This window comes from Python bivittatus, unplaced genomic scaffold (genome assembly GCF_059951505.1).
Source record: "Python bivittatus isolate LINGU-HERP-01145 unplaced genomic scaffold, Pbiv_v1 ctg000610_np1212, whole genome shotgun sequence".
NCBI classification, from domain to species: Eukaryota; Metazoa; Chordata; class Lepidosauria; order Squamata; family Pythonidae; genus Python; species Python bivittatus.
Genome location: NW_028277088.1, coordinates 3,479,774 through 3,503,613, shown reverse-complemented (window position 1 = coordinate 3,503,613; position 23,840 = coordinate 3,479,774). Strand labels below are relative to the sequence as shown.

The window sequence follows — 23,840 nt, the reverse complement described above, 5'->3', positions numbered from 1 at the left end:
TCCTTCCTTCCTTCCTTCCTTCCTTCCTTCCTTCCTCTTACCTATTCTTCCCTTCCTTTATTCTTCCTTCCTTCCTTCCTTCCTTCCTTCCTTCCTTCCTTCCTTCCTTCCTTTCTCCCTTCCACTTATCCATCCCTTCCTTCCTTCCTTCCTTCCTTCCTTCCTTCCTTCCTTCCTTCCTTCCTCTTCCTATTCTTCCCTTCCTTTATCCTTCCTTCCTTCCTTCCTTCCGTCCTTCCTTCCTTCCTTCCTTCCTTCCTTCCTTCCTTCCTTTCTCCCTTCCACTTATCCCTTCCTTCCTTCCTTCATTCCTTCTTTCCTTCCTTCCTTCCTTCCTTCCTTCCTTCCTTCCTTCCTTCCTTCCTCTTACCTATTCTTCCCTCCCCTTCCCCTTCCCTTCCCCTTCCCCTTCCCCTTCCCTTCCCTTCCTTCCCCTTCCCTTCCCTTCCCTTCCCCTTCCTTCCTTCCTTCCTTCCTTCCTTCCTTCCTTCCTTCCTTCCTTCCTTCCTTCCTTCCTTCCTTCCTTCCTTCCTTCTTTCTTTCTTTCTTTCTTTCTTTCTTTCTTTCTTTCTTTCTTTCTTTCTTTCTTTCTTTCTTTCTCTTTCCTACTTAATATCTGTAATCAAGAGTCCTTATTTGCTCCAGCCGAGTCTTTCTCTTTTCTTGAATGCAGTTGGAGTTCCTAGGAAGAGATAAATTATTGCCATGGCCCAGGGATAACCCCTGACAGCAGGGTCTGACCAAAACAGGATAACAGGGAAGAATTACTTGCTGTGATTTGCAAATTATATTTCCATTGATGCAGCTGAAAATTGCACTTGGCTTTGAGGAAGCCACATTAAACATGTGCATCTTTAAGCAACCAGTTGCCTTCAAATTGAAGGGAAGAAGAAAAGGGAAAGATTTTCTTTACACATACTGCTAGATTGAATTGCACCGGGCAGAATTCCCATTCAACATCAGGAGTTTCACTCCCAGCACATCTCTTGAGGTGAGAAGGTTACTGTAAGTGGGCTCACTGTGCTGTACCAATTCAAGTTAGCCAGGCTAAATATCCCTGGGATAGAAGAGGCAAGAACCTGAATTCTTGGCTTGAGCACCACCACAGGCATTGTGCGACATGCTGCGGACCATGCTCCCAAGCTGGGTACACCCATTCTCCCCCTTAAAACCCACCGAAACTCCCCAAAATGCAAAGCAAATTGCTTCTTGTTTAGCCCCTTCTGCTGTGGGACTCACAAAAGGGATACTGGTCAGCTGCACAGTTGCACCGTGGCTCACAGGAAAGTCCACTGAAACCAGCAGTGGTCAACTAGATCTTCCTACCAGTAGATGACCTGCTTTTTCCTTGCAACACCTCGTTCTCTTTCCCTCCCTTCCTCAAGTCACCCCAAGACCTGGTCTGTTCACACTCACTGGACCATATCACTGCCGAATATACTGCTCTTTTCTGTAAAAAGTTATCTCACCAGGGTCAGGGTTTCTCCTCTTTGATCGCTGCTCTTCCTTGCAAGAAGATGTTTATCTTTTTCCCAGATATGAGGCTGGGGAGCAGCTCTGGGCATCATGACAGCAAAGGATGAGGATAAATTTGCTTCCCCAAGTGTACTTGGGTTTCACAGGGAACATATTATTTAATGCTGATGAGTTGTCAGGGGGAAGATTTTATTCTTAAGTTGGGTATTTTATAAGGCAAGTGGTGTGCAATTGCATATGTGTTTCTACATAATGTGTTGCTTGCATATCCTTGTTTCTCTAGCCTGCCTGTAGTCCCGAGTAAATAAATGAAGGTGATTTATAAGTCAAACTTCAAAAAAGTAACTCCCCCCATCTGTATCTTGGCAATGTGCATTGTTTTCTTATTAGTCACAACCTTCTTCCCTCTGACACAGAAGGAAAGAGCAGCTTAAGGTCCATTAAGACTTTTGTTCAGCTTCTCCTTCAATTGCTGTGGTTCTTGGAGTCAATCTTTCCCATCATTGGCTACCTCGATCCTTTTAAACTGATTCTTTTAAACTGGTCAGACCAGCCCTGGACTACCACATCCCATTCTGGTGGCCACAAGAGAAGAAAGATGCTGAGGAACTAAAATCAGTGCAGAGAGGAGCAACAAAGATGGTGAGGGACTTGGGGGCTGAATCCTATGAAGAACAGTTAGAGCAGTGTTTCTCAACCTGGGCTGCTTGAAGATGGGTGGACTTCAACTCCCTTGGAAGCTGGGGAATTCTGGGAGTTGAAGTCCACCCATCTTCAAGCGGCCAGGTTGAGAAACATGGAATTAGAGGAACTGGGAGTGTTTAGCCTAAAGATAAGGTGAAGGAGAGGGGTGATAGCAACCTTTTGATCCTTGAAGGGTTGTCCCAGGAAGGAGGCTGTGGATTTATTCTCCATGGTATCCAAGTTTAGGACAAGAGCCAACAAGTGGAAGATTTACAACAGGGGACCCAACCTTGAAATAGGGAGGACTTCCCTGACTGTGAAAGCTATGAAGCAGTGGAACCCCCCACCTCATGGAGTCATGGGGGATAGATCCATGGAGGTTTTCAAGCTATTTGTCTGAGGATTTCTGCTCTGAGCTTGGGGATTGGATTGAAAGACCTCCAGGATCTCTTCCAAGTGGAGGATTCTGTGATGATAGCAGGTAAGAATCTGGGATGACTCTGGCCTTCCAGATGCATCAGGGTGGAGGAAGTAGCTTAGGGAAACTGAAGGTACAATTCCTGGCTAAGAAGCCTTCAAGCCCAGAGGCTAAACTGGGACTCTTTGCAGGCAGATCAAGTCCTCTACCACCAAACGGAGGGTCCTTGTTTGGATAAATTTGGTGTCAATCTTATCACTGACCCGGAAATGTCTTTTATCCTGCCTCTTACCCATTCTCCCCAAACACCGCAAACTCTTTTTTGTCTTCTCTTGAACCCTGCTTCGCCAGTCCAAGTTCCTTTTTAGCATCTGGCCAAGGTGTCACATTGGGATACACACTTACACGGAAGAGTTTGTCCTGAGAAAGAATGTTAAAGATTAATATACAGCTGAAACTATAATTTTTCTTGTTGGGACTTATGGATAGCCCACTGGAAAAGACTTGTGGAAGACTGTTTTTGTACATGGTAATTGCAGCGAGATTACAATGTACACAAAGACGGAGAGCCTCGGAAATACGGTACCCACAACGGAGGAATGCTTGGTGAAGATGACAGAACTTGTAGAAATGGAAAAATGGATTTGTTTGATTAGGGAGAAGACAAGAAGTACATTTATTAGAGACTGGAAACCCTTTATGGACTTTTTCCTGAAAATGGAAAAAATGAACTGGTGATTTATGGATTTGAGAGGGAAGAAGGAGGATAGACAATAAACGTATTTGTAACTGTAAAGATCAGAATCCTATCTGTTATAAATTTTCTTCTTTTTTCTTCTTTTTCTTTTCTTTCCTCTATTAATTTTTTACTTATTCACTTGCTTTTCTCCTTCCTTCCTTCCTTCCTTCCTTCCTTCCTTCCTTCCTTCCTTCCTTCCTTCCTTCCTTCCTTCCTTCCTTCCTTCCCTCCCTCCCTCCCTCCCTTTCTTTTTCTTTCTTTCATTTTTCTGTCTTTCTGACTTCTTTCTTCTTTTCTTTAAATTTATATTGTATGTTTGTTTTTACTATTGTATAAAAACCATATGTATATATATAAAAAATTTGCCTTGAGGATCATTTGGTGTGTTTGTGGAGCTAGTGAATCTCATGCTGTAACAGCCATTGGTTTGTTGTGATGGTGGTTCGTTGTTATTTTGTATGAATTTCACCTGTTTCCTGCCCCCAAAGGGGACCCAGTTACAAGGGAATGCCATGAGTGCAGATAACACTGTGACCTGGGAAAACCTGTTCAAGCCATCTCTCCTAGATTCATTCCACTGGAAACACACCCTAGCCCCTTCTGAATCCTAATGTTAAATCAGTTTCACTAGCATAGTGTTTCAAAGATTGCGCTGACTTCCACGCAGGCTCCAGGTGAAAGGCCAGAATCACACTTCCATCCTCAAAGTCATCCTTCCCAGTTACAACCATAAAAGAAAAATTAAAGCCAATGGAAATGAAATACATTATTTTGAAGTCACCTTCCTTAAGTCCTGGCCATGCCTACTTTTGAATGTGGCCTGTGACATGCTCTGCAACGTCTGAGCTGTCCCTTGAAAATCAAGGCTCTCTCCACCAAGGTCTTGCTGTGCACTCGAGATTTAAGTGAAGCTGCTAAACTGGGTTTAAGAGACTGGTCCTCCTTCTGATCCATCAGCCTTTAGCTCCATCTGCTGATGAGGCCATTCCTCCAAATGGTGGGTTGTCAAGGAGAGTGCGAATGTGTTCAACAGAGAAAGTTCTTCTTCCTCCTTGCAAATACAGTGGAACCTCGGTTTATGAACTTAATTCGTTCCGTGACTCTGGTCGTGACCCGAATTGGTTGCGACCCGAAGCAAATTTTCCCATAAGGTTCAATGTAATTACCGTTAATCCGTTCTGGCGTGGAGGACAGGGAGGCGGCTATTGCTTGGAGGGAGAGTCCCCCTCCCTACGACCATGTGTCAGGGATGGAAAATGGCCGCGGACCACGTATCAGGGCGGAAAAATGGCCGCGGACCACGTGTCAGGGGCGGAAAATGGCTGCGGACCACGTGTCACAGGCGGGAAAATGGCCATGGACCGGGTCACGGGAGGGAAAATGGCTGCGGATCCTGTTCGTAACCCGAAGCAGAGTTCGCGAACAGAAGCAAAATTTTGCGGCCGGAGCAGGTCGTCACCCGAAAAGTTCGTGAACAGAAGCGTTCGTAACCCGAGGTTCCACTGTATAGGGTAAGGTTGGGGATTCAAGTTTGATCTTTTCTCTCTCTGTCTGTCTCTTTCTTGTCCATCCGCCCATTGCCTCTCATTATCTCTCTCCCAGAAAGAAGGCTCCATAATTTGAAACCACTTGCTGTTCCTCAGCATGGAAAGGAATCTGCTTGCTGATATTCTCAGAGTCGATTCTGCAGTTTGCAGAAACCTCTGAACAAATCAAGGCTGTAAAGCTGAGGTCAAGACCAGGACTGACCAAGGAGATCTGAGTCCTTCTGGATGGAGGTTTCTCATCCATCAGACAGAGCAGCAATTCAGATCCACCAGGATGCTGAACAAGAAAAGTGCCCACTTTGTGTACAAAGACACAAATGCTACTGAAAAGTCCATTTAATTTCATGGGGACTTCCTTCTTCCCTTTCAATGCACTGTCATGTACAAGTTACGGATGCCTTTAGACTTCATTCCTATGAGCATTGCATCACAGCTCACGTTGCACAAGGCTTGCACAGGCATTCAGTTTCCGACATGTATGATTTTTATCTATTTATCAAATTTATATGGCCACCCATCTCACTCAAAGTAACTCTGGGCAGCGTGCAATAAAACCAAATTTAAAACATTCAATAAAATCAGTTAAACAATAAACATAGACAAAAACAAAATAAATAGAGCAAGATCATAAAGGGAGAAAATGATCTATCAACCTTTGCAGTATAATATACAATAAGTTCCTAGTTTCCCCAGACAACTCCATTCTTTGGAAGAATTGTTTTCATCTGGGTTAATTCCCTTTTCCCATTTTAGGACATGTCTATATTGCCAGAAACTCCCGTTTCATCCCAATGTACAATTTTGGGGCTTAATCTTGCATTAATTATTTTCTTGAATCATCCTGGTTTAGGCTTTTGATTTTATTATGGCGCTGAAGTGTTTGACCTGGATGTTGGAATGACATGGATGCAGGAATCAGATTCTAATTTCCTCTTATGGAATAGTATGTATGTATGGAATAGGTATGTTGATGATATGGCCTGCTAAGGACTAAACGTCTTGTGAAATTTAGCATTGCAACTCTGTGGGTTTGCTTGGGGGTTTGTGTGTTGCAAATTGCTTAAATACATTAGTTTGAGGAAATATAATTTCAGTCATTTGAGGAAAGATCAGGAAGGGTTAATACATCTAATCCATCTGATACTGACAACTTCCGATCTTTTCGTAGGCATCAATTTTGTACGATTTAGTTCTTCTCCTTCTTCTGAACGTGGGATACCTGGTGAAAATGAAACACAAAAATGCCACATAGAAAACCTAACTCGCAAAATGGTGCAAGGTTTCTTTTGAATCTCTTCTGAGACTCACAGGTACGCAGCCCCTTGTTAAACTGAATTTGTTTCCATATTCAAGCTTAATTTATCTCGACTAAGAAAACTCACCACACTGGGTTACGGGAGACTTAGCGGCACACCCTGAACCAAAATGAAATTTCTTACCCCACCAGTCAAAGAGGTTATTCATAATCTTATTTGGAAAGGAAAGCTATACAGTTAAAACCAGTGTCTCTCAACCTTGGCAACTTTAAGATGTGTGGACTTCAACTCCCAGAATTCCCCAGCCAAACATCTTAAAGTTGCCAAGGTTGAGAAACAGTGGTCTAAAAAATCAGTTACAAGAAACAATAGGCCATAACCTTTAGAAAACCTTTGCTTAGCACATTTAAAGTTTATTCCCACTGTGGCTACTTATTTTCTTAAACAGCTGCTGAAAAACGTGTTCCTAGTCACGTGCATTATAAGGTCACAGTCTTGTATATCTTTAGAAGGAATCTGTACTGTGGACTCACTAGGACAATTCCTACAGAAGAATGTACAGGCAGTCCTCGCTTACCAACCACAATAGGGACCAGAAAATTGGTTATTAAGTGAGGCAGTTAAGCGAACTGGACCTGATTTAACAACCTTTTTTGTGGCAGTTGTTAAGCAGGTCACTGTGGCCATTAAGTGAATCACGTGGTTGTTAAGTGAATCATGCAATTCCCCATTGATTTTGCTTGCCAGAAGCCTGCTGGGAAGGTCGCAAATGGCGATCGCATGACCCCGGGACCCTGCAACCATCATAAGTGCGAGCTGGTTGCCAAGTGCCCGTACTGCAATCACATGACTGTGGGGGTGTTGGGACTGTCATAACTTCAGACACCAGTCATAAGTCACTTTATTTAGCACCATTGTAACTTTGAATGGCCACTAAATGAATGGTTGTTAAGCGAGGACTACCTGTATAGGATCAAGCTATAAGGATGCTATAGAAAATGCAATGAAAAGACACCTTTGAGCTGAGCCATGTTCCTGTAGATTCATCCATGCAGTTTTCTTGAAAGCAGCATGGAAGTGGTTTGCCAACTTTCGAGATGTTCTTTTGATTTGGAGTACCTCACAAGCCTGGGCTATCTCAGTGGTGTCTCATCCAAGTACTAGCCATGTCCATTTCTACTTTGTTTCTGAGCAAGATCAACCTGGTCCTGTCACCTGTGAAGCTGGAATAGGATCTAGGTTCAGATCCACCCTCAGCCATGAAGCTCACTGTGTGTGTCAGAATAAACTTATGAGCTTGGTTCTGGTATTCATCAAAAATTCCCGGGCTGAAGACATGATCAGGTGTACCCTGTCCTTGACTTCTGGGGGCAGGTCTGCTGGCCTGAACCACACTCTTGGACTTGGCAGCCCCTCAGGATACGTTTCTCAGTTCTGCTCTGCATCTCATCCAGAACTCCAACTAATGGAAATTCATTCTCACTTCCATCATTATCCTAATGTTTGTCATCGCTATCTTTCAGCCTAATATTTTGATGTTTGAGGAGGACTTGGATTCTATCATGATGCAAACACGTTTGGAAGAATTTGTCAGCAATGGGAAGGTTGCCATTCATGTATTTTTATTCAGCTGTTCTTCATCAAGCCATGATGCCACCACTTTGGAATGCCATTGGGAGGTTTGTGATAGTGGCTACATTGCCTAAAATCCTACTTAGGGCAAATTCCAGGGTAATCTGTAAGCATGAGCAGATTCTGTGTTCATAGATCCTTACGTGACCAGAATTGTACAAATCTGAGATATTAGGAAGCTTGAAGGATCCCAAGGTTTGTGTAAGTACCAAGTCTCCTAAGAAAAAAGAGAACTTTCAGGGAGATTCAAAACAATGAAAGTGAACTAACTTAGATGCAACAGAAGCCTGGATAGCTACAGTGGGTAGGGACAGAAAATAAGGAAGGGAAGGGAGTATTGTGGGTGTGGGGATGGTTGGTCATCTAACACGCTGAACAGAAGCTCCTGAGATACAATTTATCTGTTCTTTGTTTTAAAAAAGGAGAGGAAGCATCATTTTTCAGCAATAAAATGTGTGATATGGAGGTACAGGTCCCAACCTCTCAAGGCTGAGCTAGGAAATGTTAGGTAGATCAAGGATTCAGTTTCTTGTGTTGAGAATCTGGGCCCCGCTTCAGAAGAATAGCCTGACCTCATGTTTAGACTAGATTATCTAGGAACCTAGAAGGGTAGTAGATTGACATTATGCCTTCGTTGCACATTTGTTGTTCAGTCGTTAAGTCGTGTCCGACTCTTCGTGACCCCATGAACCATATTGCGCCAGGCCTTCCTGTCCTTCACTGCCTCCCTGAGTTGGCTCAGTTTCATGCTCATTGCTTCAGGGATGCTATCTAACCATCTCGTCCTCTGCCGTCCCCTTCTCCTTTTGCCTTCCATCTTTCCCAGTATCAGGGTCCTTTCCAAAGAGTCCTCTCTTCGCATTAGGTGACCAAAGTATCTGAGCTTGAGCTTCAGTATCAATCCTTCCAATGAGCAGTCAGGGTTGATTTCCTTTAAGATTGACTGGTTTGACCTCCTAGCCGTCCAGGGGACTCTCAAGAGTCTTCTCCAGCACCACAGTTCAAAGGCATCAATTCTTCGGTGCTCAGCCTTCTTTATGGTCCAGCTCTCACAGCCATACATTACTACTGGAAAAACCATAGCTTTGACTATGCGGATCTTTGTCGGCAAGGTGACGTCTCTGCTTTTTAATATGCTGTCTAGGTTTGCCATAGCTTTCCTCCCAAGGAGCAAGCACACCTATATTTCGTTGCACAAATTAAGTTTAAACCAGATGAAGTAAAACTAATCTTCGGTGTCATTGTGATAGTCTTGTCTTCTTGTTGTTGCTGTTATCCATTTTTCCACTAAAGCGATTTCCCAACATATCTGCCATCATATGGAAAGATTCAAATTCTTCCCTGTTTTCCAGCATCTTGCGACTCGACTAATCTGCTATATAAGGGATTTCCAACTTCAATCTGCAATCTTTTTTTTAAGTTACAAGAAATTTCATATTTAGATACTTTAGATAAATATGCCTTTCCCAATGTGATTTTTGCCCAAAGTACACATTGCTGTATGCATTTTTATGTCCTCCCACATAAAAACTGCACTGCAAAATTCAGAAAGGTATAAATTGGAAAGAAAAGATGTTGCTGAGCCACCAGTTGGATAGGAAGTGTGAATCACGTTGGTTAGATAGCAGATACAGATCAAATGAGATCTTCAAACATTATTAAGATGCCATCTGAACATGCTGATTGGGTTCACTGTACATACTGATTAGGCTTAAAATAGGGTAAATTGGTTTGGAGTCTTGCAAGTTTCTGTTACTACAGCCAATCTCAATAAAAGTAGCTTTAATCTTCCTGTGTAGTTGATTTCCTGGTCCAGTTGACCTAGTGAGGCTGACTTGATGGTGAAAGTCAAACTTACTTCCACTGTTGACAATGTGCTGTTCCTGATCCTCATTGAGATCCTGCAGTGCCCAGGTAAATAGACAGTGGGGCTCCAAATATTGCTAAGTTACACTCCAGCTGTTCCTCACCTTTGGCCTTTCTTTCTAGAAAGTTGAGCTCCCCTGCCTTTGCCCTGTCTGTACTTTAAGCCATCACAAAGTGTTCTCCTGGATACCGTGCAGCACAGTTCAGAGAATATCCTCTGTTCATTCCCATGCCTCCCTTCCTCGGGAGAGGTGGCCAAGAAAAATGGGAGAAATCACAGGGGAAGGGCTTGGTAAACCGGTAAAACCTAAAGCCAAGTTCTGATAATACTTCTTTTGTCAATATGCTGAGGGTTCCCTCTGTTTGTCAAGTTGCAGGAGCTGTTGTTTGCTAGCCAAACTCTGATTCATACATGTCCTTCCTCCTTTCTTTATGAGCTGCAACTAGCCTTCCTCTTTTACCTTAAGCTTCAGGGAAACCATAACAGCCTTATGCAGAACAAATATAATTATCTTATCAAGGTCACCACAGAGATGGTGGTTGGTTGAGAAACATGGGAAGATATACACATACACACACACACACGTGTGCACGTGCGGGCACACATACTTTCAACCCAGAGTTCTCACTTGAGGCACAAATAATAAGGCTCAAAATGTCCTACTTCAAACACATTATGCAAAGACCTGGTTCTCTGGAAAAGGCTCTAATGCTGCGAAAGGAAAGAGAAGAAGAGGATGATCAGTAGCAAGGGGGATGGACTCAGTTACAGTGGTGATGGAGGTGCCCTTGGAAAAGCTGAAGGATCAGGCTAGGGACAGGTCATTCTAGAGAAGGTCTATCTATGTGGTTGCTAAGAGTCACCCCCAACTTGATGGGACATAATCATTCAGTGTGAAGACTTAACTCTCTGGAGAAGTCCATAATGCTGGGAAAGGCAGAAGGAAAGAGAAGAAGAGGATGACGCACAGCAAGGTGGATGGACTCAATTACAGTGGTGATGGGTGCATTGTTGGGAGATTGAAGGACTAGGTTAGAAACATATCATCATGAAGAAAGTGTGATCTCTAAGAGATTGACACCAACTTGATGGTCAGTCTATCTATCTATCTATCTATCTATCTATCTATCTATCTATCTATCTATCTATCTATCATCTATTAACTTGCCATGATCAAATAAATAAACCACATACAATTGAAACTTTAACCAAACCTCAGTGCAACAGACTTTGCAGTCAGTTGACCAGATTTTTGCTGCATTTGATCCTATAAATAATGTGATAGTGTCATCTCCAAATACCAAAACACTTGCAATCCCCTATTGTCTCATTCAGTGGGCATCCCTGAATCACTGGCACTTCCTAGTCGGTTAAATCTTCCCAGTCAGTCTGTTAAAACAAGGATTCGTTGGAATAGCTGGATCTGAGGCCTACTTCACATCACAGGCTAAAAGCACAGTTGGGTTCTGGTGAGAAATCTGCCAAGATCCTATTCAAATGTGCTATTTAATTTGAAAAATTGATGACATGTGAGTCCACGGTTCTGTTCAAAGAGTGCATTCAATGTGAATCTGTGATGGAATGGAATTATGAAGGCCAGGCTCAGGGAGATAAGCGTTTTCTTAGGTCACCGCAAGAGCATGGGAAGTTCAAGAGGATGAGGCTGGCACCTCCCTGAGGAATTCACGGTGTTGTGGCTGGCTGGCTTGGGAAGTTTAGTTTCAGTCTGGAGAGATTCTGCCTTTGAGGTGGAAGCTAATAAACACAGGGGAACTGATTTTGCATTGTCTCTTGGAGTTCTTTGGGCTAAACCTGACAGAATCAGTCAGTGTGAATGGTCAAATCCAGTGCAAGGGGGTGAATGTGGGAACAGGCGTTGGTGAATCTCTGAACTAATTTGAACCCACTGGACCCAACTCACAAAGGGGATGCGCAAGTATGGCTCCACTGAATCCTCTTCGAAGGTTTCACATCAAAGCTTTGTGCTGCTTTAATTGTTAGGCTTTTTAGCAGCTGCTGAAATCCGAAAGTGAGCCTTTCCAAGCAAGATTCTTACAGGAAAGTCTTTTGGCAGATGTATTGAGAAATATGGGATGGGGTTACAAGAATTCCAGCAGGCGAATGATTTCCCATTTAGAACTCTAGCCTTGGGTGCCTTAGGATGCAAACTTCTAGTTTTATTTTCAAAAGCCTTCCTATGATCCTGCAGAGGCAGGTCTCTTTGCTGATAACAGAAAAGCTTGCATCTGGCTGCTTCATAATGCTTTCCTGAACCTTTATCAACCAACAATTACATCTGGTTTCCACCACCTACAGAACCACAAACTGATCACCACAAGTCTAATTGTGTTGAGGAGCCAAGCCATCTTGTCTGGACATCTGTTCCTATGATCCACAAATATCTACCCTGAATCTGATGGGGAGGAAGGGGACGCAAACTCAATGGGATCCTTCACCCCTACCCCCTTGAATGTCCTCCACCATAATGCATCATCCTCCATCTTCTTAGTTAGCTGCTGACCGCAGTTCGGTCAAGGAGAATTCTGCCAATTGATCGCCCAATAGCAATTGCAGAGAAAAAGTAGGAAGATCGGTGTCAGCCCTTCAAGGTAGCCCAGGTCATAAGACAGACTCCAGAAGTTTGACTGAAGCTCTACTTTATTGAAAAAGGTTATAGTAACAGACTCTTGAAAGCTTGATAGCATTTTCCCGTCCTCCCTCCTATACTCAAGAACAGTATTTCTCAACCTTGGCAACTTGAAGACGTGTGGACTTCAACTCCCAGAATTCCCCAGCCAGGGGAATTCTGGGAGTTGAAGTCCACACGTCTTCAAGTTGCCAAGGTTGAGAAACATTGCTCAAGAGAGTTAAGGCAGAGCTAGGTTTTCTTTCTAATGTGTTCTTCCTGTCCTGGACTTCAATCACGTTTTGCTAACTGCTGTCACATCATTTCTCCCAAGTCATCTCTGGGGCTGTCTACAATAAGGAAGAAGCTGGTGTCCATCTGAGATCATGGGCCTGAACAGATGCTCCACCACATGGTCCTTGGGTGCCAACTCTGGAGTCCCAGGGATGCAATCTTCAAAATACTCATTCTCTACCAAAGCAAAATAGGATCCTTGCTGGATCCGAAGCCTCCTATCCTTATTTCCTCAATGGAGTGTGATGGTAAAGAAAGGGAAGAAAAGAGGAGGAAAGCTATGGTGGCTGATTCAATCCTTTCTGCTAATTGGATATACAGCCAGTGACTGTTTTCCAAGCCAAACCACCGTTTAATGCCAGGCCAGATAAATCAATAGGCAGCTATCTCCAAATTTTATTTCCTACTTTTCTGGAGTTTTGAGCCAAAATATCTTGCCAGCAGAGGGAAGGGTAGGGAAGCCATCATGATAACGAGTCCATTTATTCTGCCCTCTTTGGCGCTGACTGTGCGGAGAGTAAAACAGTGCCAGTGAGACCATTCAGGGTAGAAATTCAAATCAGACTGAATCAAACACAGATGAGGCATGAAGGGAGGGGAGCCCAGCTTCTCCCGGGCTCCCTGTTTGGACGACAAACTTCAGTGCCTGTGAATCAAAGAGAAGCTTGTCTGCCAATCCAGGCATGCCCCTTCTACCCGTCTGGCACCCCAACCTGCCGAGCCAAGATGGGCTGCGCTTATATTTATCCACTCACCCCTTATTTTTAAAAAAGGGGGTTAAGGCTTTGCTCTGGGCTGGTGAAGGGGGGGGGGGTTGAAGTTACAGGCAACTAGGCAATATGTGCTCATCACGTTCCTTTTCTACTGCCCTGAAAAGCATCTTTGAATCCAGGACGTTTCCCGTCATGACAACTGAGGCACAGACACAGGACATGAGCTAACATCATAGAAGAGATGTTAACCGTCTGTGTGTGCGTGCCCGCGTGTGGTTTATTGTTGTTCCAGGAACTTCCTTCCTTCCTCTTTCATCCCTCCTTCCCTCCCTTCTTTCCTTCTTCTTTCTCCTTCTTCTTTCTCCTTCCTTTCTCCCTCCCTTCTTCCCTCCCTCCCTTCCTTCCCTTTCCTCCCTTCCTTCCCCTTCCTCCCTTTCTTCCTTTCCTTCCTCCTCCCTCCCTCCCTCTCTGCCTGCCTTCCCTTTCCTCCCTACCTTCCCTTCCTCCTTCTTTCCTCCTTCTCTCTCCTTCTTTCCTTGCTTCCTTCCCTCTCCTTCCTCCCTCTCCTTCCTTCTTTTCTTCCCTCTTTCTTCCCTCCCTCGCTCGTCCTCCTTCGCCTTCACCTGCCACCCCGCCCCGCCCCCGCCCTGCCGCCTTCCCATTGGCCTCCCCCGGCAGCCCCGCCCTCCCCGGGCCTGGGAAAGGGGGCTCCCCCGCCCCGCCCGCCCCCGCGCCGCCCGCGGGAGAGCCGCGCGGCGGGCTGGACTCGGCGCGCGACCCTCTCCGCCGCGCGAGCGCCCGGCGGCTGGGCGGCAGCCGGTCCCGCTGGCCGCGAGCGAGCGGCAGAAGGAGGCGGACGCGGCTGGAGCGCCGGGCGGTGTTTTGACTCCCTCGCAAGTTGCCCCTTCGTCTTCCGCGCTCTTAAGCGAACTCCGACAATTGTTCCTCTCCTCGGGACGGGATGCAGCACCGCCGGGCTGTTGCCTGAATAATAATCAGAGTAAGAATAACAGCGGTTCTCCCCGGGAGGGTGTCCCCAGTCCTGCCGAAAAGGAGGCTTTTGCGCTGCGCCCGCGATGGAGTCCAGGGTCCTGCGGCTCTGCGTCTGGGCGTCTTTCTCCAGCTCTCTCCTCCCCAAGGTGAGTGAGGGGCGTTTGGCGGGTCTCCTGCCCCCTTCTCTCGGCCAAGCCGGGGGGGGGGCGGAGACGTGGAGAGAGGGTTTCTCGGGAGCAAGAGGGCCAAGCCCATCCTTGCTCCCTGCAGCCACACCTTGCCCACCCCATCCAGGTGGCCCTCAAAATGCCAGTTGGGCATGTGGAATGGAAGTGGGCATCTCCTCTGGGATAGATGCCATGGGGAGTGTACAGCACCTGGCACATCCCAGCTCTAATATGCCCCCTGGCTTATAGGAACTGTCCACCCCCGGTAGTTTCTTGCTTCAATATGTTGCACCCCGCCTCTGTGTGTGCGCACACACACACTTATATGTCAGACATTTGGCACCCCTGATCCTCTCTCCCATTTCAAGAGCAACATCCTTTCTCTCTTCTGTGCGCCTGAGGGGGGAAGCACTCTGCACATGCTCAGGTGCCCTGCTGGTGGGTCATGTCTCAGCACATTCCAAGATTTGTTTTTTGGGCATTAAAAACTGCAGCTAAAGTTGGCTGGATCTGAGCAGAAAGTCAGCCCCAGGGGCTTTGTGGACAAGTCCCCCCCCCCCACTTTTTAAAAGTCTGCTTGAAAAGGCGTGAAGCCTGCCGGGCTCCCGAAAGAAAAAAAAATGGGTTGCTATAGGTGCAAGAGTGATGTGCTTGCCCTCTGCTCCAAAGAGGGTCTCTGATTAGGATTAGCCCATGGGGGTTGCAAAATACACTGCCCGGAGTCCGCTGGAGTTGGGCGGCCAGTACATTTAAATGAATAACAACAACATTTAGAACGATTTTCCCCAAATGTATGAGATTCTGGGTCTAAGCTGTCCCTACCGACATGGCGTGGTTGCAACGAGGCACAACCCAGCTGTTTCTAAGCTCCGTGTTCTTGATCAGCCAGTTAAGCCACCGATGATCTCTTTCTTGCTTGAAGTCTCTTGAAGAGTTCACCTTTGGCTGGATAAGATCAGAGGTGCCAATGTCAGCTGCTTCCACCCTGAACCATCTAAGAAGCCATGGATTGCAGTGCCCATAAACTTCCAGCCAGGTGGGAGCTTATGGGAGTTGGTCTGGGGGGGAATCAAGTTGGGGAACGCGGTTCTCCTTTTTCCAGAGCAATGCTCACGCTCTTCAAAGTATAATCCTTTGATTATCCTACAAATTGTGTTGGCGGGGTGTTATGTCCTTCCTAAAGAGAAAAATTGTGAATTATGAATGCATTATTCTAGGGTGAGGGTTGCAAGGCCAGCTGCTGTGGAGGGGTGGGGTGGGGGACAAATTCCAGGCTTGGAACCTCTCAGAAGTGGAAATTAAAATGCCAATATAGTAATGCATATCTATTATCTCTCTCTGTGCTATCCATCCATCTATGCCTTTTTTCTCGGCTGTTTCTTCTGCTTCCAGGCAAACCGGTATGCTAACAACTTTGCATAGATAAGGATATTGTAAGATTGTAGCCTGGGCATATATATTTAAAAGTGTGATATAGCAGTCCACTTAGTCATGAAACTCCTTTGGTGAGTCACAATCTCTTCACCTAGTTGGTCTCGCAGGGTAGTTATGAGGGTGAAATGCCAGCGTGCAGGTGAAGATCTGCAGACGGCGCCTTTTTTTATTAATGCTTAAATAAATAAAACTGCGTCTATTTAATAAGTCGCTGTCTATTTATAAAAGCAAAGGGCCGTTGCTTTTCTAAGTACAGGGCAAAGAGATGCTTAACTGCAAAGAGAAAATTGCAATTTGGTTTCCCATCGGTCACTGACTGTGCGGATTAAAGATTGGGGAGGAAAGAAGCTGCTAAACAGTCCATCTGAGCTGTAACGAACCTGCAAGCATCTTCTTCTTGTGCTGGGCTGTGTAGCTTGTAATTCCTTCCTGGCAGGCCAGCTCAGAATGATGGAGGTTGTAGTCCCACGTACTTGAAAGGCACTGAGTTGACTGATGGTGGAACTAAGGAGTCATCTATAAAAATAAAAGGGGTCTTCTGGATCATGGCCGGGTTCCGTCTCCCCCAGTGACCGGTCAGTGAATTCTGGAAGCTGACGATGGGACAAGAGGGTTGATGGCCTTGTTTCGTTGTTATTCCTGCTGGTTGTGGGTATTTAGGACCTCCTGCTTGGGATTCATAAGCATCTGTGGGTGCCCAATGTGCCATGAATTTCTCCAGTTCCCTTTCAGCTCCTTCCAAAATCAGCGGCTGTTGTCACCGCGTCCAGGGGCAGCAAACCGTGCTGCTGAAACACATCTTGCATTTATTTATTTTTTTAAAAAGTCCCCTTGTTTTGGCCCTGAAACTGTTTGCATGGAGCAATAAGGGATGAGCCCAAATTCCGACATGAAGAATTTGGAGACAGAGAGAAAAACCCTCTCCATATTTTCCTTACTGGAGATGATAATGTATACCTCTTTCAGGGCTCCCCAAACTCGCTTTTGTACCAGGCTAAAAAAATTGCAGACGCTGTTGCATTTCCTTCTAGGTTTTCACCACTAATTGTTTGGGTTACCCATTTTTCGCACCCTTTCTGGCGGTGAGGTCCTTTTTCAGGGGTGATATTCAATTCTGTATGCCGTGGTCCAATGTAGATGTATCATGGAGACTAGATAGACAGACAGACAGACAGACAGACAGACAGACAGACAGACAGACAGACAGACAATCTATCACTATTATGCATTACTATCCTGGCATTTTAATTTTTGCTTCTGAGAGATTCCAAGCCTGGAATTTGCTTCTTTTCCCCACTCAGCAGTTGGCCTTTTAATTGACCTTTTAATTGAGTTATCTATAGGGATTCCAGAACAGGCAACATCTTAGCTGGCCACTGAAACTCAGATTTTATTAATATATATACGGGGAGTTGGGTTTTGTACATGTGTGTGCTGAGATGGGCATTATCTTTACCAAAAGATCTGCAGTTGTTGACGTTCAAGATATTTTGCACTTTTCCCTGATCACTAAAACACACCCAGAGAGCATCAATAAAAAGCAAAGCGTTTTGTTTTTATCTGTCTTGACCATTTGCGCTGTTTAATAGTCAAATTCCCACCTAGCACATCCATTCACAACTGGCAACTTATTCCAAACGTTCACCTCTAAAGACAACCTTTAAATATCCAGGCAAAAGTGTTTTAGAGGTTCAGAGTATGGAATAGTCAATCCTTTATTTATCTGCCCCATAATTGATCCCCCCCAATTGTGTTTCTCCTTTTTTAAAGCCAGTCCAGCTTCTCTTCCTCCCTGTATTCCCAAACGACGCTGCAGATGTTGAACTGCATCTCTTCAACCCTTTGCATTGTATCGTTTTTCATCGGTTAAGCCAGAAAGCATATTTAGATTAGCAAGTGCGGAGGCATTCTGGCAGGTGGTTTATTGTGGTTTGCAAAAAACATCAGGACAGATCTCAGATTGGAGGAACGTGTGGTCTAAAATTTGGCGCAGAAGCAATGGGAGAGGAAGGCAGAGGCAGCAGAAAACGAGGAAAGGTAGAGATTTCTTATACCTAAACAGATTTAGAGTCAAGCATGAGAGGAAGCCGTGCTAAGCCTAGCCGTAAAGGGCAAATTAAGATTAACTTGACCAAAGAAAATTGACCCGTCTCTGCAAGAATGTCAGCCTGCTCACTGTAAAAAGTTAGGAGAAAACATATTGTATCTGGTCCACTTTAGGTTCTCTCCTTCTGAACACTTCTGATCCCCTCCAAGAAGTGTGGGAGTTCATGGAAATTACTGGAATTAAACTCTGACACGCCTAAAAAGCAACAGACTGAGAAAGGAAAACCTCACACGTGGGGGTTTTGTTCTCTCCCTCTTGCACTCTGCAGTTTCCCCCCTTCCTTTGAATTTATTAGCCGTTTCATTTTGCACACCTGTAAGAGAAGCAGTGCCCCCAACTTCAAGTTTTTCCTTTATGCCTTTGCATTTTTATTTTATTTACTTATTTATGCGTCGATTCCGTTTGTATGGCCGCCCACCTCACAAGTGACTCTGGGTGGCGAGCAATCATAAAACCGATTCAAAACAGACAACCATCCTTCTACAAACATTAAAATGCACACAGCAGCCGAAGAGAATGTTACAGTCCATGGTTGTGAATACAGCTGGGAGATGGGACAATTCACACACTCAGTGTGCCAGGCCTGGGCACAGAACCAGGTCTTTATTGCCTTAGGAAAGGCCAGCAGGGCGGGGCCCATCCTGATCTCCAAGGGAGGATGTTCCACAAGGTGGGCGCTAGGAAGAAGAGGCACGTCTTCTGGGCCCCACCAGCAGGCATTCCCTGGCCAACGGGACCCTGAGTATGCCCATCCTGATGGACCAGATTGGATGGGTAGAAAGAACTGGGAGAAGATGGTCCCTTACGCAACCTGGTCCCAACCATGAAGGGCTTTAAAGGTGGCAACCAGCACCTTGATGGCACCCAGAAGCACACTGGCAACCAGAACAGCTCACGAAATAGTGGTGTTCCATGTGCCGAGTAACTGGTGCCATTGACTACGTGCACAGCTGCCTTCTGCACCAGTTGAAGCTTCCGAACGCTCTTCAAGGGCAGCCCCATGTAGAGCGCATTGCAGTAGTCCAGACGGGAGGTCACAAGGACAGGAGTGGCAGTGAGCAGGGCCTCCCGGTCCAGGAATGGGCCCAACCGGCGCATAACTCAAAGGTGTATAAGGGCCCTCCTAGCCACGGCTGCCACCTGCTCTTCCAGCCGTGAGTCCAGGAGGACCCCCAGATTGCACACTGGGTCAGAGGCAGGGCCACCCCTCCAAAACCAAAGATGGAAAATCCTTGGCACCAGAAGGTCCAAGTACCCAAAGCCACTCAGTCTGGCTTGGGTTGAGCTGGCCTGTTGCACCCCATCCCGGCCCCGACAGCCTCCAGGCACTGGGACCGGACGTCCACTTGCTATGCAGATGGAAAAAAAACCCCCAAGGAAATGCAAGAGGAGGAAGAGAGTGGGGTGTCACAATCCTTCACAAGATGCTAACAGGTGAGGCAGGTTTAAACCTTTCTTCCCCTGTGGAACTTTGTCCCAAATCCTGTTCAGCCTCTTTCTGCCTCTATCAGAACAGATGCAATCTGCTTTGCATTAACTGTCAGAGCAAAGAGAAACCAGTTTGCATTAGGAGAAAATTACCCGTGGAGGCCAATGGAAATATTCTGCTTCATGCCAAGGATCGTTTCAAAGGAAGCTTGTTTGTTTTTCAGCGGAATCAATAAGGGTTAAAGCCTCGTCAATACCAAGCTGGGATGATCACCTCCCCCAGGAAGATACAATTTTTATTTTTAAAGACCCGCCTGGCATGTTCAGCGCAAAGCTGTGCATTACATCACTTTTGCATCAGAGCGCAAGAAATTCTGTGCATGCTTGGAGGCACTCGTGCTGTCTGGCCTTTTTATTTTATTTTATTTATTTTGCTGGCATTTAAAGTTGGAGGGAGGGCTGGGGTTGTTCCAGGGGAAACTGGGAACACTCTGCTTATGCTCTGGCAGAGTTGGGCTGTTATTTTGATTGGCGGTGTTCCCGCGTTGGATTGCTGGCACGGAATTGTTCCTTGCAGCGAGGTTGCCAAGTTGACATCCCAATTTTTTTTTTTTCTTTCCTGAAAGCTGTGTTGAGCTAATTATTTAATCAGGCAAAATGTCTTCAGAAGAGCAAAGCAGACTGTCTCTAATTCTAACACTTATTCCTTCCTTCTCTCAAATACTCAGAAGCTGTTGGTGATTCCTTCCTATTTTTCTTGCGTCTAGTCCTCATTGTTCTCCCAAGAGGGGTGCTGGCTGGGGAATTCTGGGAATTGAAGCCCATGCATCTTAAAGTTACTGAGGTTGAGAAATACTACCCCAGGCACCTCTTCTGTCTTATCATCTTTTAAAGGTTGCTTTTATCATGTTGTTCTAAACCAGTGTTCCTCAAGCTTGGCAGCTTGAAGATGTGTGGACTTCAACTCCCAGAATTCCATGCATGCTGGCTGGGGAATTGTGTGCACTTCAACTCCATGAAGTCTGGGGAACATGCTGGCTGGGGAATTCTGGGAGTTGAAGTCCACGCATGCTGGCTGGGGAATTGAGTGGACTTCAACTCCATGAAGTCTGGGGAACATGCTGGCTGGGGAATTCTGGGAATTGAAGTCCTTCCATGTTGGCTGGGAAATTCTGGGAGTTGAAGTCCACACATCTTCAGGTTGCCAGACTTGAGAAACACTGCTTCTAAGATGAATGCTTCCAAAGACAGATGGCACCTGGTGCTCTTGATAGGTCTTTGTGGATGGATTTGGGGCAGAAGTAGCTAATCTCCAGCCATGGAGACCTTCCCATACCCAGGACTGCTGGAAACTGACGTTCCAATGGAGGTGAAGAACAGGGAAAATGGAATATGTGCTTTAAAAGGAAGCAGAAGGAATCCTCTGTGTGAGATGAGGTTTCCTAAACCTACAGCACACAGCCTCCCCCCGCCCCCCCCCCAATGTTAAGTGTTGTCCCAGGGCTACAGGAAGGTTACCCACCCCCATCCTCCAATAAGGAACCTCCGAACTCAAATCTCTCTTGAATTTCTTTACAGCAAGTATGGGCAAACTTTTGTTCATCCCACCAAGTGAATCTGCTCCTGGCCTTATACCCAGGGCTTTCTGTAGGATGTGGTCAAAAATGTCAAGATGGCAGCACTTTGATCGCACCATTGCAGTGGCCATTTTGGCTTTTTTGACCACCTGTGGTGGACAGCCCCATTTATATCCATCTAGGGAGGGAAGGAAGGAAGGGAGGGAGGGAGGGAGGGATGCTCAGGAACCCACCCTGGCTGGTTCCCCCCCTTCTTTGTCATTATGTGTCAGCCGTTCGAGGTAGTCCAGACAGGAAGAATGACCAGATAAGCTAATTTTATTTTATTGTAAGGTTCCATTAACAGAATCTTGCAAGTCTGAAAGTCCATCTCTCCCCCCCTCACCTTTACAGTCCAAGAAACTAGGGAAGGTCCCTTCTGAGGTGTTTGCCATGCCCCTTTTCCTGCTGAGGGCTCAGCTGCCTCTTACCTGACCGTTGCCTAGTCTGCGGCTCTTCCTCCTGTCTCCCAAGGTCATTCGCGGACACCATTACACACTTCCTCCCCTTCCTTTGCCTGCCAACCCGCAGCTTCCTTTTCTGCCCCTTGTTTGCAGAAGCTTTTGAAACAAAGGACATGGCTGTTGGAAAGTGGCAGAGGGCCCCGATGTGGACTGGCATAAGCAGTTTGGAACCTTTTGATGAGGAGAAGAAAGAGAGAAAATTCATCCTTCCAAAACTAACCCCACAACACTGGATCCAATCTTTACAGCCAGCATCATGTTGTGAAAAGGCTTCTGTCTTTTTGCCCTGCAACGGGAGGGGACTTCAATTCCCAAGAATCCCCAGCCAGCATGGCCACCCTGGATCCCAAGGGATTCTGGGAATTCTTGTCTAGCCTAATTGGACCGCTCCAGATTTGCGAAAGTTGAAGTGGGGGGGGGGGGCTGCTGTGTAAAGACGTTGATCATGGTGGAAGCACCAGGAGAGACTGGCTTTTTTTATATGTAGAGTTGCCTCTGCAGAGAACTGGTTTGGTACTTTTGATTTTAGAAAAATAATAATAAAAGATGCAAGTTGGGGGGTCAAAGAAGCTGCTTGCGGGGGCGGGGGGGTTGAAAAGGCAGCCCTGCAAAGGATGGGATTGCATGTTCTCTGTGAAATGCTAATCCTAGGAGCAACATTTCTTTAGCTCTGCCTCGTCCTGTTGGTCTCCTTTTCCAGTGGGAGGCTCTGGGTGGTTAAGCAGACAGATATTCAACAGGGGAAGCATTTCGTGACAAGGCTGCCTTGCTTCCTGTGCACTTGACCAGTTGGATTCCTCCCGGTGGTGTTATCAAAGCCCTGCCTGTCGCATAACAGCGAGCACCAACCTGAAGATGTCCCATTGTCTTTGCTCTTGCACAACGGCCTTTGCGAATGGATGCCAAAACGAGAGTGTCTCTTCCTGTTCTCGCTCCTGGACTTTTTTCAGCAAAGCTTTATTTTTAGCCTTGGCTTCTCCTTTTTGCGGAGGCCTCTCTTGCACCGGAGACTTTCTCGGATGCAGCTCTGCTCTCCGGCATCTGTCAAGGGTTGGCACGCAGTTCCCCTCTGCAAACAGCTGTTTCTGGTCCGAGCTCTGGAACTCAAATCTCCCCCAAAGTGTGACAAACAAATTGGGGTCAAAGAGCCAGGCGCTCTGGCATCAGGCGTGAGAGAGAGCGAAATCGAGGAGGGGTTGTGTGCGGGGGGGGGGGCTTCTCGGCAGCCCGAGATTTACGAGGCTGGTGGAGGGAAGCGCTGGGAAATGGATGTCTTCCTGGGTTTGGGAGGATGTGGCAAATATGCAGGCGACCGGCGGCAGTTCCTCTAGGCCACGGAGAGCGGGGAAGCGACTAAGGGTAATTTCCTCTCTGGAGCCCCCTGGCAGAAAAGCTAGTGGGGGTTAAGCGCTGGACCAGCGTCCTGCAGGGTCAGACTAGAAGATGCACGGGAAGGAGCGCACAACAGGCTCCCCTGGGAGATGCCTCGGCCCCCAGCGTTCTGCTTTGGGGAAAGGGGTCGGGGCCTCACTCTTCAGCCAGCGGTTGGTTGGTTCTAGTCTGCACTGGTTTCTAATGCTTTTCATTTGGGTGATGGTATTTTAAGAGTAGAGGTTTACTGCATCTTTCTGTTAGCTGTCTAGAAGGCCGAGTGCGCAGGAAGGTGGGAAGGAGAAGGAGAAGAGGACGAGGAGAAGGAGAAGGAGAAGGAGAAGGAGGGGGAGAGGAGGGGAAGAAGAGGAGGAGGAGGAGGAGAGGGGAAGGGGAACAAGAGGAAGAGGAGAGGAAGGAGAAGAAGAAGAAGAGAAAAGAGAGGAGGAGGAGGGGAAGGGGAAGGGGAAGAACAGGAGGAAGAGGAGAATGGAGAGGAGGGGAGGAGAAAAAGTAGGAAAAGAGGGGAAGGGAAACAAGAGGAAGAGAGGAAGAGGAGAGGAAGAAGGAGAAGAAGAAGAGAAAGAAGGAGAGGAGGGGAAGGGGAAGAACAGGAGGAAGAGGAGAATGGAGAGGAGGGGAGGAGAAAAAGGAGGAGAAGAGGGGAAGCAGAAGAAGAGGAAGAGGGGAAGAAGAGGAAGAGAAGGAGAGGAAGAAGGGGGAGAGGATGAGAAGGGGAAGGGGGAAAAGAGGAGGAAGAGGAGAAGGAAAAGAAGAACAAGAAGCAGCAGCAAGCATTATCCCCCAGTAGCTTATCTCCCACAACCACCACCCAGATACTGTTGGAAAACTCGCAGATGGAACGCTTGTAAATTCTAACTGGGCTCAGGCAGGGAAGAACTGTTGACCCGGAGTAGCAGAAGCTGTTGCAGGTTTCACAGACACGGGGTGAGCTGCGTCCAAAACAGGCTCTCCGTCTCCAAGGCAGGGGTTCCTAACCAGGGGCCA

The 23,840-nt window shown here is 46.5% G+C and overlaps 1 protein-coding gene across 1 annotated transcript in view; it reads left to right on the top strand.

Moving 5' to 3' along the window:
- The first annotated feature begins 13,972 nt into the window (after nucleotides 1-13,972).
- LOC103053176 (vasoactive intestinal polypeptide receptor) overlaps nucleotides 13,973-23,840 on the top strand; it is a 93,982-nt gene continuing 84,114 nt past the window's right edge. Inside the window, exon 1 of the mRNA XM_088150364.1 lies at nucleotides 13,973-14,391. Within this exon, the coding sequence (XP_088006490.1) occupies nucleotides 14,329-14,391 (63 nt within the window). The 5' untranslated portion in view covers nucleotides 13,973-14,328. The remainder of the gene's footprint in view (nucleotides 14,392-23,840) is intronic.